Raw genomic sequence first — 17,018 nt, 5'->3', positions numbered from 1 at the left:
CCACTTTTAGCACATTCTGCTATCTAATATCGACCAGTTTAAAGCGTTCGAGGAATTGAGTCCGAGTGACCAGAGAAACACTACCTGACCTTGTCTTTGTATTATTTGACATATACTTAGCTTTGCATCAGAAAATAATTTGTCCTACCTGCTTTGTGTAGAATCTTCATGATAGAAACGTCATCAAATATTGTGGCTTTCATCATCGGTGTTTGACCAAACACATCCTCAATATCAACTTTACATTTCTCTGGAAAACAGAAAAAAAAATTAATCAAAACATACAATTATTGATCATATTTCATACATTCACAGTACTAAGAAGTCAATTGAAAAATAAATGTACAAGTAGATCCATAAAGAGGGGCGAAAGATAACAGAGAGATATATTGAAACTCGTTGATAAAAAAAAAACCAACATCAAGTACACTAGACATTTCAAGGGGGGGGGGGGGGGGGTCCGGGAATATAATGACAACATAAAACATTGATAATACGACTTCGATACATGATAACATATAAAACTTAAAACTAAACAACTCGAACCACACCAACAACTGGGACAATATACCTAATGCGCCTCCAATTGAGGAACACAAACGTTGTGTGTACACGAAAACTCTCTGTGTAGTGATATCGATATTGGACATGTTTCATTTTTTAACAATTGAGTGAGCTTAACAATTTGTGTTGATCTGGAAAGTATAGGACCTTTAAAATAAAATTGTGTAAAAACTATGGAGTTATCAAATGTATCCAAAGTATTAATTTTTCAAAGAAATTATTGTGTGAAAAAATTACTTTTTACCATTAAGAGCCGCATCACGATAGGATTTTTGGGGTATGCAAATTCACAGAAAAATGAATCAAACTTCTTACCCCGAAAATTTAACCACATCTCAGCTTCGAAACAAGTCATCATACATATACAAGTTAACGATATGGGCTGAGCTACAGAGGAACATGTACCATTACCGCCTATGGAGAAACAATTGCGCATATTGCCCTAAATAGGGTGATCTCATGTGTTCCGGAAGGGTAAACAGATCCTGCTCCACATGTGGCATCTATCGTGTTCTTCATGTTATTACAAACCCGGTGAATATTCTTATTCAGAAGATAATATGTGTGAAAAGGGAACGGGATTGAAGTAACGACATTAGGAAAATATCCGTGAAATGGAATATGAAGACTAAGTACATTTTGCCAGAGCAGACTGTCCTTTGTTTCACTGCCATTTTGCTGATAAACCTTTGTAGCGTTTTCTCACGTCTCAAAGCCGTGATACGATAATTATAATTACCGACTGAGATAGGTGTTCTAAACAAAGGGAATGACGATAAAGAGCAATGACCCGTATGCATATAAAAGTTACTTTTTTCCGAACGGATGTATTTGTTTACATAAATATAGGAAGATGTGGTATGAATGCTAATGAGACAACTCTCCAGCCAAGTAACAATTTATAAAAGTAAACCATTATAGGTCAAGGTACGACCTTAGACACGGAGCCTTGGCTTACACCGAACAGCCAGCTATAAAGGGCCACACACATTACTAGTGGGAAAACCAACGGTCTAGTCTAATTTATATAAAAACGAGAAACGAGAACATGCACGATAAATTAGTATTACAATGGTCCTACGTGAATCAAATGCTCGGAACATTGACCCTACCTCTTACACTAGGCAACTGGGTCAGAAATTAACTGTTTCAAAGACGAATTAGAAGATTAAACTACAGTAAAATACGTGTGAATACATAAGTAAAGACAATTAACAGTAAATAAATGCCATTAGGACATCATTTAGGTTAATTAATTTCAATAATTGTCTTTAATTCTATATATATATATTCTGTACTGCAAAGGCCGGACATATTCAAATGTATTTATCCCTTCAAAGAAACTAGTTAAAGATACGACATCACCTGGGCTGATTGACAAAGTATATCAATTAACAAGTAATAATAATTTTATGATGAACATAATTATGTCGACTTCACGAGACGTTAATAGTCAACCCTTTGAACACGGACTACATTTATAAATAAATCATTAAAGAATCAACGTTAAAACCAAAACGAATATGCAGTAAGATAAAGTTAAGATAAAGGCGTTGACGTTTATTGATACATACATAAACAAGGCAATATTTAATATATAATCGTTTTCAAATTACATTTATTGCTGTAAGGTGTAAATTTCCGGTGCATATCTGTTCCGAAAATTATACAACATTCAGGAGCTTAGGTAGATATATATTGAGTACGCTACATGTATTTCTGAAGTAAAGTTGTATCAGCTCATTCAATAGGATATGAAAAGGGATGTGAACTTGAGGACTTTATTGATACAATGTATATTATTAATTTGTCTTTTTTTTGTTAGGATGGAGGGGACAGTCTTCATTTATGTATTATTAATTCTTCTTTTTATTTTTCTGTATAGGATTTTTTACAAGGTGTGAGGTCTTCTGTTCAGTCCAGATTATGAAAATTGTACCAAACAGTCATACAAAATTGTTGGGATGTACAAGTACCCGGCATATATGTTATATATATTTCTATTTGTATCCATCTGATGAGTTAAGCCTTTTTATCTGATATTTATAATTCGTTCTTGTGTTTTAATGTTACACGACTGTCCCAGGTTAGAGGGCGGTTTGGGATTCTGCTAAGTTAACATGTTTAATCCCGCCACGTTCAATATGTATGTGGCTGTCCCAAGTCAAGAACCTGTACATGTATTTCAGTGGTTGTCGTAGCTGTGTTACATATTTGTTTTTCGTTTAATTGTTATACATAAACTAGGCCGTTGGTTTTCTCGTTTGAATTGTTTTACATTTGTCATGTCGGAGCCTTTTATCGCTGAATACGCGGTATGGGCTTTAGTAATCATGGAAGGCCGTACGGTTACTTATAGTTGTTATTTTCTGTGTCATTTGGTCTCTTGTGAAGAGTCGTCTCATTGACTGTCACACCACATCTTCTTTTTTAATATAAAGCGAAATTTTAGGAGAGAGCTACATAGGAGATGATCAATCATTTATTGAGGAAATTGGTATGCTTGCACTGACCCCTTCTCGGTCGTATGTTCATGAACATGAACATGAACACACCCCTCACCAAACTTACAAACACATGTAAATGGTCAAAGAGATATGATCGTGTAAAAGAAACCTTAAAAGTTATACGAAAGCCGTTAAAGTGCAATTTGTAATCCAGGCATACATGTAGTTAGTAAAAAGCACATAATTAATAGAGGTCTAAATATAGAAACTATGCATCACAACTGTTAAGTTATAGGTATACTATTTAGCCTGCGAAAAGAAGTCAAACATTAATGTGTATTGCCTCTTACTTGGTATACCAATGAACACACACAAGATATCTTTCATAAAGTGTATAACTAAAGGCCATGAACGAATTTCAAAGAAAAAAACATGAATTGTAAACATTGTTAAATGAAATAAGACAGCTTTGCATAATGAGTCTTATTTGTACTTATCTTCTTATTTTTTTTATACCATGGCCTATGCGATATCAAACATTTCAACCATTTTTTTGGGACATTGTTACCTATTTTTTGAAGAATGGAATTAGGAATGTGCCAAAGATACATGTTCAACAACGCGACTAAAGAGCAGAACACGCTTATGGCCGAGTTCACTTGAAACTCTAAAGTTAACTTTACTTACTCGGGTTTCAACAATCAGATTTTACTCGGAGCACTCGCGTTAACCCCTCTTATCCCGGTTCCAACCCTTAAACTCGAGGAACCCTCGAATGACGTCAAACTAATCAGACAGTTTTCCGTATTTTATGCTTAGTCAGGACCTTACCCTAGAGTTACTTAGAATTGTTCCGAATAGCAACTCGAGTGCATTCACGTGATACACTTAAAACTCTGAAGTCCATTCTAGAGTTTCAAGTAAACTCGGCCAATGTGTCCTCAATACATGGAGATAATTCAATTTTGCTCCCTAATGGTAATCAATGTAATCAACGGTCATAGAAGTGGGAGGCTTAGCTAGTTGTTAAACCAGGGTTATCCACCATCTTCAACATGAGAAAATGCATGTACCAAGTCAAGAATATGACAGTTGTTTTTCATTCGTTTGATGTATTTGAGTATGAAATTAATAGTACAAGTTTCGTGAGATAACCAGAGTGTGATTGAGTTAATGAAACTGAGAATTGAAATGGGGAATTGTTCAAGAGACAATAATCCGAGCAAAGAACAGAATACAACAGAAGACCACCAAAGGGTCTCCAGCACGGCGAGAAAAATCACGCACCAGGAATAGGACCTCAGCTGGCCCCTTTATAACAAAGTTTACTCGAAAAAGTACATTTGACTGTAAGACTTTTCTTCTCACGATGAAATTTGAAAAACCAACACAAACGAGGCGTAACATATAACTAGACCGCAACCTTAAACAATACTATAGGACTCAGAATAAAATGTTCACTGATTTAGCGGTTGGCTCTAGGTTCAATTGTGTTTCTTTCACATGACATGTAAACTTTACAAAGAGAATACAATAATGTGTATTTAACCTATGAACCAAATATACATGAGAGCAGCATCAATGCAATTATTTTGTCGTATTCCAAATAAATAAAGCATTTCAAACTTAATCCAGTGACTGGTACACAAAACATCTTAAAGGTAAGACAAACTAAGATAAAAGGTAATTTGTTTTTATTTACAACGATCATCTTTGGTTACAGGCAATCGTGATAATTATTTGTTGTTACTTTCAAATATATCCTTGTTTACAGGGAGAGAGAAAGCTGCAGTAACCAATCCTTATCTTCATATGATGCGGATATGAAATGGATTTCAGTGACGGGAATTTAGATAAATTACACATTAATACCATTCCCGAATATATTCCGTTATACCTTTTTAGCTTTACAAACGCATTAAAAGAAGCGGCAAACACTACTTTTTAGAACTAAGGCAAACACTTCTGTGTTTAAGAGTATTTGCGATGTACTGATTTGTCTTAGCAAAACACTTGTTCATTGAAAAATATATAATAGTAACGAAAAGGGGCTGAACAAATATTGATATTATGGATGGCTATTTAACGTCCATCGGAAAATAATATGTCTATTTAGGACGATAGAATGTTAATATAATGTTTACATGGAACCTGCTTTGTACTAGACAGGTACGCTGAGTCAGTTCTTTAACAACGTGCTAGTTCATGCGGGAACAGTCTGCAGTGAGACATGTAACACTATAACTACAGTCCTTCTCCTTAATACTGCGTGCTTATCAGCACATACTCATTTTAGAGTTTTGGTGTGAACCTGACTAAGTCAGAAATTACGACTTCCCGCTCTCGAAGTGAATACGCTGTTAAGAGAACGAGGCCGTTTGGATAACTCGAATATTCCATGTTCTTTCTGAAAAGTTTCAAATCATACAAACAACGATATCATAGTATGATGATAGTCATTTAACAACAATAAAATTGAGAATGGAAATGGGGAATGTGTCAAAGAGACAACAACCCGACCAAATTAAAAAAACACAACAGCAGAAGGTCACCAACAGGTCTTCAATGTAGCGAGAAATTCCCGCACCCGGAGGCGTCCTTCAGCTGGCCCCTAAACAAATATATACTAGTCAAAAAAGATATTACACTTACCAGAACTGAGCAAAACTTTCACCATTTCTTCATTTCCGCTTTCAACAGCTATATGCAATAATGGCGACCCTTCACTTCCGATAAGATTGGGATCAGAACCAGAACTGAGTAATTCCCAAACCTGATCCGTGTCATCTTGATATACAGCATGTAACATTTGAAGCTGTTCAATATTATGAACGTTTTTCGTTAAGTCGTGAAGAGACATACTAGAACTTCGTCTTCGATACCCCGACCCATTGGGATTCGACAAACCATCTGCAGACAAGGATACATTACTGCCACGCCTTTTATTTGCCCCTGACAGTGGACTTGGCGCACCCTCAGCGGACAATTTAGCTTGCACTGTGATACTTGAGCTTCTACGTCTTTGTCGAACGACAGGGCTTGTCATTTTATCGGGTTTGTATATTGATACGCTCGAACTTCGTCTTCTTGGTTTTCCAAATGCCATATCGACTGTGTCAGATGACTTTTCTTTTGGATTTTTTTGAAACATTTTTCAGTTCACTTAGCTTTATTCAAACGCTTTGATCAAGTAATGTATGCTTTATCTATCAAAGTAGAAAGAAAAAAATCTTATGATACATATATGATTTTGTATGTTAGTCCTATTCATGTATGCATACACGTGTGTTTTTACATTGTTATGTAAGTCTATTCATTAAATAGACATGCAAACAAAGAATACAACAATTCGTTATTGCGCCTTCTGGTATAACAGCTAGAAATTGAACAATAACATAAACATAAATTACGCTAACAAATATTCCAGGAAGCACTTGATATTCACAAACATGCTTCATATTCATAAAACGAAACTTGTATAATTGGGGCAACATGTATAAACAAATATATTAAGCACAGTTTCATATAATTAAAGTGGAATGTAAAAATCCGAAAATCAATGAACAGACAAACAAAGAAAAGGCTTCACTTTCAATGGTGCTGATACATTCAACTCGTTTATATATTAAGCATGGTCATATCCCGGACTCCATTGTATTATACATATTCGAGTATTATAATTCTAATATATCAAGCGTATATAAGGGTCTGGATGGGGTATGTATCCATTTCTGTTATCTACCTATTTTTAGAGTTTTTTTCATTCTTTTTACATTTAAGTGCCCATTGTTTTATCTTTTCCTTATGCTTTGACCCATTTTCCCTTGATGTATGTGATAAAAAACATGAATAAGAAGACAAATCGTAAAAAGTCATATGGAACAAGGATTCTTGCATCGCAGTTAGAACACCTTGTCTCATTTAGACCAGGCATATTAGACATTCGTATACAGTACCTAAATATCAATTTAAATTCAAAGTTGCATAATGTCATGTCCTGACCCATTTTATGATCTGGCTGGGTTTTTTTTCATTTAGCTTAAGAAAATTTAACGTACTCAATATGGAATTTTGCAATACAAAATTAAATTGATTAATAAAATCAATATTCAATCTTACAATCAGGTAAAAATAATTAAAATAAACTCATTGATGAAATTGGAATTTAAACATTAAGGCTACATGTACCTGAAAAATAGAAAGTTCCATACCTGACAAAATCACTAGTTTCAGTTGTAAATATTGTTTAAAAAAATAAAATCATTTTCATTTATGAAATTGAAATTTGAATGTTACAATTTTGTTCATACTTCACATCTGACAATTAACCATGTGGCAGTTGTAAACATTGTTAAAAAAAACCTAATAAAATCATTGATGAAATTGAAATTTCAAGGAAAATTAAGGTTACATACCTGAGCAAATAGAAAGTTCCCCACCTGACAAATATCACTTTTTGTCTATATCCAACAATGGTTTTATTAATAATAAAATATGATTTTTACGTTGACTAGGTTGTCTTCCCGTCAGATAAAGTATAAATCATTTCATTACTCAACCTTATCCGCATCACAAGTTTACTGTAGTGAGGTAAACTGTCTCCGTCCTAACCTAGTGTTGTTATTTATGACGACATAAACAATGGCTAGTCTCCAAGTTAATTATTTTTATATACCTACATGGGCTAAGAAGTTCATTAATAACTTTAGTCAAACTTAGTAACGAAATACATTTTAAATCTACATGTATTTCATTATTGACTTTTAAGCACTTTCGTTGAATTTAAATTATTTTTTTCTCCTAGATTTGTACCGGTTAATATCAAAAGTGACTGTGATTTTCACGAAGAACATACACAATCTGATGTACAGTAGTTGTCGTTTGTTTATGTAATATATACGTGTTTCTCGTTTCTCGTTTTGTTTATATAGATTAGACCGTTGGTTTTCCCGTTTGCATGGTTTTACAATAGTAATTTTGGGGCCCTTTATAGCTTGTTGTTCGGTGTGAGCCAAGGCTCCGTGTTGAAGGCCGTACTTTAACCTAAGACCTTATTGTTTTTCGCATGTTTTTTTTTTTTTTTTTTTTTTTTTTTTTTTTTTTTTTTTCATCCAGCATTTGTTTGACATGGCCTCCCCTCGTTTCTATTGGAGTTATCAAAACCAAATATGGACCATCGGTAGACCTCATTATGAAGTATTACCAGATGAGGCTGTGTAGGATTTCATCATCCCCTTTAGAAGTTATCTCCCTTTTATTGATTTTTTTCAACATGGCCCCCCCCTCGTTGTTTTTAAAGATATCATGATCTTATTTGGGCGATAGGTACATCTCATCATGATGTATTACCATATGAGGCTGCATAGAATTTCATCATCCCCTTTGAGAGTTATTTCCCCTTGAAACAATTTCTTTCCTTTGCTCATTTCTCAAAAAATGTTACAGATAGAATCGATTTGAAAACGGCAACATGTACAGGAACAGATGGCAATGTTAATGAACATATACAATCATTTTGTTATTAACCCTTATAAGGAGTTATTTCCCTTGAAAAATTGTATACAATTTTAGAAAAAATCTATTTCAAGAACTGGAAGACGTAGAGACTTGGGACCTTCACCAATAATCTTTAATTCATGTGACCTTCAAAATGCACCCAAGGTCAAAGGTCACAGAGTGCAAAAAAAAATTACGCTGCAATTTCAAGCTTACATATTAGGAAAACGATAAGACTTTGCTGCCTACATACAGCGTATAAAATGTTCCTCTCGACGAACTCTACATTTTATATAATAAGCCCCAAAATGTCCGACCGTCTGTTCAAAAGTTACAACGGGATGATTATTAAAAGTATAGTATTTTGTGTATATCTTTTTAAAGGTAACAGATATCAACCTACTATAAACTGAAAAGATGATCAGTAATTCAAGACCTTCAATTTGAGGTCAATGTCAGGTCATGATGAAATTTCACCTTGACCTTCACATTATACTATGACCTTGACCTTGTGATATTTGAAAGGTCAAGTGGTCTTGAGTTGAATGGTGATAATCCGATGTCTCTACGACTTCCGGTTCTCAAGTTTGGTATTGCATCATATATTTGATGATTAATTGTGACCTTGGTGAACATTGAAATTGTCCCAATTCTTTTTCTATGATGTTGTCCTTTAACTGTAGATCATTTATCATTTAACAGATTTGAGATATCTATTGTCGTTGTAGAGATAATGCAGTTTGAAGTTTTGCGAGCGGCGGCATGTATTTCTGAATCAACAAGAGCTTACCGCTTAAAATGTTTTCGAAATTGAAGAAGTTAACATAGCTATATGTTTGACCAAATACCGAAAACATTCCATGGAAAAAACCACAAAAAAATCATTTTGAAATTTTCATGTTTTGCATTGACTTTGTAAGTTTCATAACTTCTATTTATATAGTTGATATTGCATCATTATTTGCACTTTGTCAAAAGGGGTCATCAGATATATCAAATTGAAGGTCTTAATAAACTCTACTTCAAGATGAAAATTTTAAACCCCCGTTTCATCCCAGGGACACGGGTGGGGTCATTTAGTGCAAACATTCAAATTTCTCAGATGGTAAGGTTGTCGCATATCAAATGAAAGGACATAAAGCGTACATTTCAAATTTCAAATTGGCGTCCCCCAAAAATTGGTTGGATGGGGTTATTGAGTGCAAAAAATAAATTTACTTTTAAGATAGACTTGTTGTATATCAAATAAAAGGTCATGATGTGTACATTTGAAATATCAAATTTCCGACCTCCAAAAATTAGTTGGATAGGGTTATTAAGTGCAAAAATCTATATTTCTAGAACATGGCGTTGTCGCACATCAAATGAAAGCTCATCTACTCTATGTTACATATATCATACTTCCGATCTCAAAAATGTAGGCGGATGAGGTCATTAAGTTTAAAAAGCGAAAAATTTCAGAAGGTATGCTTGTCGTATATCAAACGTAAGGTCGTACAAAGAACATGACGAAAACATCACTTTTACAGGAAAGACCTTTCAATTGTTTTACAAACAATTGAGATACTAGTGTTTTTTTTTTCTTTTTCTTTTTTTTCTTCCAACATTTGTTGGACAAGGCCTCATCCCCTTTCTGTTGAAGTTATCAAGACCAAATATGGATCATTGATAGACCTCATCATGAACTTTTACCAGATGAACTTTTGTAGGATTTCATCATCCCCTTTAGAAGTTATCTCCCTTTTATTGATTTTTTTCAACATGGCCCCCCTTAAATGTTTTAAAAGATATCATGACCTTATTTGGACAAAAGTTAGATCTCATCATGATGTGTTACCATATGAGGCTGCTAAGGATTTCATCATTCCCTATGAGAGTTACGTCCCCTTGAAGCAATTTCTTTCTTTTACATTTTTCTCAAAAAGTATTCAAGATAGAATCGATTTGAAAACGGCAACATGTACAAGACCAAATGGCAATGATAATAAACATATACAATCATTTTGTTGTTAACCCTTATAAGGAGTTATTTCCCTTGAAAAAATATACACAATTTTTGAAAAATTGTATCTCGAGAACCGGAAGTCGTAAAGACTTGGGACCTACACCAATAATCTTAAGTTCATGTGACCTTTAATTTGCACCCAAGGTCAAAGGTCACCAAGTGCAAAAAAAAATTACGCTGCAATTTCAAGCTTGCATATTAAGAAAACGATAAGAGTTTGCTGCATACTTACAGTGTATAAAATGTTCCTCTCGATGAGCTCTACATTTTATACACTGAGCTCAAAAGATTCCGACTGTCTGTTCAAAAGTTACGACGGGATGATTCTTAAAAGTATAGTATTGTGTGTATATCTTTTTAAAGGTAACAGATATCAACCTACTATAAACTGCAAAGATGATCAGTAGTTCAAGACCTTCAATTTGAGGTCAATTTCAGGTCATGATGAAATTTCACCTTGACTTTCACATTATACTATGACCTTGACCTTGTGACATTTGAAAGGTCAAGTGGTCCTGAGTTGAATGGTGATAGTCCCATGTCTCTACGACTTCCGGTTCTCAAGTTTTGTATTGCATCATATATTTGATGATTAATTGTGACCTTGGTGAACTTTGAAATTGTCCACATTCTTTTACTATAATGTTGTCCTTCAACTGTAGATCATTTATCATTTAACAGATTTGAGATATCTATTGTCGTTTTAGAGATAATGCAGTTTGAAGTTTTGCGAGCGGAGGCATGTATTTCTGAATCATCAAGAGCTTACCACGAAAAATGTTTTAGAAATTGAAGAGGTTGACATAGTTATGTGTTTGACCAAATACCAAAAACATTCCATGGAAAAAAACACCAAAAAATCAATTTGAAATTTTCATGTTTTGCATTGACTTTGTAAGTTTCATAACTTCTATTTATATAGTTGATATTGCATCATTATTTGCACTTTGTCAAATGGGGTCATCTGATATATCAAATTGAAGGCCTTAATAAACTCTACTTAAAAATGAAAATTTTAAACCCCCTTTTCATCCCAGGGGGACGGGTGGGGTCATTTAGTGCAAACATTCAAATTTCTCAGATGGTAAGGTTGTCGCATATCAAATGAAAGAACATTAAGCGTACATTTCAAATTTCAAATTGACGTCCCCCAAAAATTGGTTGGATGGGGTCATTGAGTGCAAAAAATAAATTTTCTTTTACGATAGGGTTGTTGTATATCAAATGAAAGGTCATGATGTATACATTTGAAATATCAAATTCCCAACCTCCAAAAATTGGTTGGATGAGGTTATTAATTGCAAAAATCAAACTTTTTAAAACATGGCGTTGTCGCATATCAAATGAAAGCTCATCTACCCTGTGTTACATATATCATACTTCCGATCTAAAAAATGTAGGCGGATGAGGTCATTAAGTGTAAAAAGCGAAAAGTTACAGAAGGTATGCTTGTCGTATATTTTTAAGGTCTTTCCCCTACGTGAGGAAAGACCTTATTGTTTTTAAGGTCTTTCCTCTCCGTGAGGAAAGACCTTATTGTTTTTCGCATGTTTTTAAGGTCTTTCCTCTCCGTGAGGAAAGACCTTATTGTTTTTCTAATGTTTTTTTTTCTTTTTTTTCTTCCAGCATTTGTTTGGCTCGCCCTCCTACCGCTTCTATTGGAGTTATCAATACCAAAATTAAACCATCAATAGACCTCAACATGAACTTTTACCAGATGAACTTTTGTAGGATTTCACCTTCCCCTTAAGAAGTTATCTCCCTTTTGTTGATTTTTTTCAACATGGTCCCCCCAAAATGTGTTAAAAGATATCACGACTTTATTTGGACAAAAGGTAGATCTCATCATAATGTATTACCATATGAGGCTGCATAGGATTTCATCATCTACTTTGAGAGTTATATCCCCTTGAATCAATTTCTTTTATTTGCATTTTTTTCAAAAAGTATTAGAGATAGAATTTAATTGAAAATGACAGCATGTATTAGAACAGATGGCAATGTTTATAAACATAAACAATTTATTTGTTATTAACCCTTATAAGGAGTTATTTCCCTTTAGAAATTAAAAATATATTTTCAAAAATTTATATTCGAGAACCGGAAGTCATAGAGACTTGTAACCTTCACCAATAATCGTAAATTCATATGACCTTTAATATGCACCCAAGGTCAAAGGTCACCGAGTGCAAACAAAAATTACGCTGCAATTTCAAGCTTACATATTAGGAAAACGATAAGACTTTGCTGCATACATATAGCGTATGAAATGTTCTTCTCGACAAGCTCTACATTTTATACAATAAGCCCAAAAATGTCCGACCGTCTGTTCAAAAGTTACAACGGGATGATTCTTAAAAGTATAGTATTGTGTGAATATCTTTTTAAAGGTAACAGATATCAACCTACTATAAACTGCAAAGATGATCAGTAGTTCGAGACCTTCAATTTGAGGTCAATGTCAGGTCATGATGAAATTTCACCTTGACCTTCACAGTATACTATGACCTTGACCTTGTGATAGTTGAAAGGTTAAGTGGTCCTGAGTTGAATGGTGCTAGTCCCATGTTTCTACGACTTCCGGTTCTTAAGTTTAGTATTGCATCATATATTTGATGATAAATTGTGACCTTTATGAACTTTGAAATTGTCCCAATTCTTTTTCTATAATGTTGTTGTTCAACTGTATATCGTTTATCATTTAACATATTTGAAATATCTATAGTCCTTTTAGAGATAATGCAGTTTGAAGTTTTGCGAGCGGAGGCATGTATTTCTGAATCATCAAGAGTTTACCACTTAAAATGTCTTAGAAATTGAAGAGGTTGACATAGTTATATGTTTGACCAAATACCAAAAACATTCCATGGAAAAAAACACCAAAAAATCAATTTGAAATTTTCAAGTTTTGCATTGACTTTGTAAGTTTCATAACTTCTATTTATATAGTTGATATTGCATCATTATTTGCACTTTGTCAAATGGGGTCATCTGATATATCAAATTGAAGGTCTCAATAAACTCTACTTAAAAATGAAAATTTTAAACCTCCTTTTCATCCCAGGGGGACGGGTGGGGTCATTTAGTGCAAACATTCAAATTTCTCAGATGGTAAGGTTGTTGCATATCAAATGAAAGAACATAAAGCGTACATTTCAAATTTCAAATTGACGTCTCCAAAAAATTGGTTGGATGGGGTCATTGAGTGCAAAAAATAAATTTTCTTTTAAGGTAGGGTTGTTGTATATCAAATGAAAGGTCATGATGTGTACATTTGATATATCAAATTCCCGACCTCCAAAAATTAGTTGGATAGGGTTATTAAGTGCAAAAATCAAACTTTTTAGAACATGGTGTTGTCGCATATCAAAAGAAAGCTCATCTACTCTGTTCCAAGTATCATAATTCCGATCTCAAAAATGTAGGCGGATGAGGTCATTAAGTGTAAAAAGCGAAAAGTTTCAGAAGGTATGCTGTCTTATATCAAACGAAAGGTCGTACAAATTACAATACGAAAACATCACTTTTACAGGAAAGACCTTTCAATTGTTTTACAAACAATTGAGATACTAGTCTTTAAATTGTTATTTGGATGGAGAGTTGTCTCATTGGCACTCACACCACATCTTCCTATATCTACATATAATACAACTAGGCTTGAGAGACATTCAAATCTGATTTATCAAAGAGAAACTGACAACGCAATGCCCCCTATCCCTCCCGAAAATCAAACATGTCCACTTAAAGGATTACAGAAACTGAAGTTTATTCAGCGTGAACCCAACCATAAAACTCAAACCATAAAACCTACCATTTCAAAAGTATATCCAAATACTGCGACATGCATCACATTCGTTTTACCTTTCAAATAGTCAAATCTTTAACTGTACGAGACCAACAGAGCTCTGTACCTTTGACTCATATCTTGGTTTCATTGTGCTACCAGTGCTGTTGAAAAAGTGGTAGAGTATTTAAAAAAACAAAACAACAGACATTCTTTTTAAACAATTTATGTTTAAAAAATGTTGTAAGTTACACTTCGTAGTTCTAATAACTGTTCATTATTTTTCTTAAGCTCAAGAAACCAAAACAAAAAACAATCAAGGAAAATAGACCGTAAAGGGGTGAATAAAAAAAAATATGCCCATGAAACACAAATTATGAAATAACTCGTTAACAACCTGTGGGCAAACATTATTTTTAACAATTTTTCTTACAACTTTGTTTTTGTTAATTTTATAGAATTTGACACAAGACATAATATGCAGAAACGAGTTTAATTCATTTAATTTTTAAGTACAACAAACTGCATAAACAATGTGTCGAACTAGTAATCATTCTTAACCCGGTACAACATGATGTTCACATCGAGGCTGGAGGCAGTGTTTTCTGATAATCACTGTATGCCCCATGATCATTATATAAATGTTGACATTTTTAAAAATGACAGGACAATTAAATATCCAGGAAACGCGGGAATCGTAAATACATAGACTATCCTAGTTACAGTTAGTAATTGCTTTACTAAGCAGTCAAAAATATTTTAAGAAGCCTAGTTACAAAATGTACTAATATATTGTGTGCTAATTTTCAAATGTATTGAAATTTGATATATTATTGATAATCGAAGATAAATAATTTTTATATAGATAGATTCATCAATGTATGACATATTTTTTTTAGGAAGAGGATACGCATTTAAGACCTTTTTCACTTTTGTAACACCTTAAATGTACAAGAAGCATCGCACCCTTAAAACATCAATTTATTATACATGTAATATATTGCTGTAATTACTTACAAAGATCTTCTGACACTACGGTCTAAAATGTACCCTCTGAACCGTTATTTTTTACACTAGTCAATAAAATGTGAGCCTTCAAATTTGTGGAGGCGTGTATCATTACGAGAAATAAGCAGATCCTGAAGGGTCATTTATAACATTTACGACACCAGCTGCGTATTTCAACCTTTAATATTACTTCAGTGATGCTCGAGGCAAAAGCATAACAAACCTAGAATATCTAGCGTTTCTAATCATAGTTATATATAGCGTTGACGCATGGTATGTTTTTTTGTCAAAGAGACAACAACCCGACCATAGAAAAAACAACAACAGAAGGTCACCAAAAGGTCTTTAATGTAGCGAGAAATTCCAGCAGACCGGAGGCGTCCTTCAGCTGGCCCCTTAACAAATAATACTAGTTCAGTGATAATGAACGACAAACCAATTTCCAAATTTTACACAAGAAACTAAAATTAAAATAATACAAGACTTACAAAGGTCAGAGGCTCCTTACTTGGGACAGGCGCAAAAATGCGGCGAGGATAAACATGTTTGAGAGATCTCTACCCTCCCCCTATACCTCTAGCCAATGTAGAAAAGTAAATGCATAACAATACGCACATTTAAAATTAAGTTCAAGAGAAGTCAGAGTCTGATGTCAGAAGATGTAACCAAAGAAAATAAACAAAATGATAAAATTTAGTAAATGTTTTGACTAGTTTGTGATATTGAAAACCCAGGTGTAATAATTTTTCAGTAATACATAAATTTCTCTCGTTAAAATCTAAAACATTGTTACATACACGAACGGATTGTACAAGTTGAGGTATATAAACACCGTACATGTAAGATGGTGACAAGGGAACGTCACCATATAGAAATTGATAATACCGATAGGAAATGAAAAATCACCTCTTTTATCATAAATTTTAGTACTAAGCTTTCAGTTAGTGATAAAGATATCAAGATCGAGGGAAAGGCAGTGGTCATTGTTAGTATTAGCTTAATGTAAAGTAAGTTCAACAGGATACATTTTTAGCTCACCTGGCCTAAAAGGCCATGTGAGCTTTTCTCTTCACTTGGCGTCCGTCGTCGTCGTCGTCGTATGTCGTCGTTATTAATTTTTCAAACATCTTCTCCTCTGAAACTACTGAATGGATTTGAATGAAACTTAACATGATTGTTCCTTAGTATATCCTGCACAAAATGTGTGCTTCGATTTTTGATCCGTCAAAAAACATGGCCGCCGTTACTTAAAATAGAACATAGGGGTCAAATGCAGTTTTTGGCTTATATCTCAAAAACGAAAGCATTTAGAGGAAATCTGACATGGGGTAAAATGTTCATTAGGTCAAGATCTATCAGCCCTGAAATTTTCAGATGAATCAAACAAACCATTGTTGGGTTGCTGCCACTTAATTGTTAATTTTAAGGAAATTTTACAGTTTTTGGTCATTATCTTGAATATTATTATAGATAAAGATAAACTGTAAACAGCAAAAAAGATCAGCAAAGTAAGATCTACAAATAAGTTAATATGACCAAAATTGTCAATTGACCCCTTAAGGGGTTATTGTCCTTTAATGACAATTTTTCACAATTTGTTCATCATATTTGCTAACTTTAAAAAATCTTCTTCTCTGAAACTACTGAATGGATTTGGTTAAAACTTAGCATGATTGTTCCTTAGATTATCCTGCACAAAGTGTGTGCTTTGATT

The 17,018-nt window shown here is 33.8% G+C and overlaps 1 protein-coding gene across 2 annotated transcripts in view; it reads right to left on the bottom strand.

Annotated features, from left to right (window-relative positions):
- LOC134699737 (inversin-like) overlaps positions 1–14,460 on the bottom strand; it is a 29,546-nt gene extending 15,086 nt beyond the window's left edge. The window contains exons 1-3 of one of the 2 annotated variants that reach the window (XM_063561165.1): positions 14,374–14,460; positions 5,664–6,217; positions 149–250 (exon numbers count right to left, since the gene is read on the bottom strand). In XM_063561165.1, coding sequence (XP_063417235.1) covers positions 149–250; positions 5,664–6,162 — 601 coding nt within the window. In that variant the 5' untranslated portion in view covers positions 6,163–6,217; positions 14,374–14,460. Of the gene's footprint in view, positions 1–148; positions 251–5,663; positions 6,218–7,426; positions 7,840–14,373 lie in introns of those variants that run through there. The other variant, XM_063561164.1, reaches the window with a different exon arrangement.
- Between the last annotated feature and the right edge of the window lie 2,558 nt (positions 14,461–17,018).

The sequence above is a fragment of the Mytilus trossulus genome, unplaced genomic scaffold (assembly GCF_036588685.1).
Source record: "Mytilus trossulus isolate FHL-02 unplaced genomic scaffold, PNRI_Mtr1.1.1.hap1 h1tg000085l___fragment_1__unscaffolded, whole genome shotgun sequence".
Classification (NCBI taxonomy): Eukaryota; Metazoa; Mollusca; class Bivalvia; order Mytilida; family Mytilidae; genus Mytilus; species Mytilus trossulus.
The sequence above is the reverse complement of the archived record's forward strand: the minus strand, read 5'-3'. Positions and strand labels throughout refer to the sequence as shown.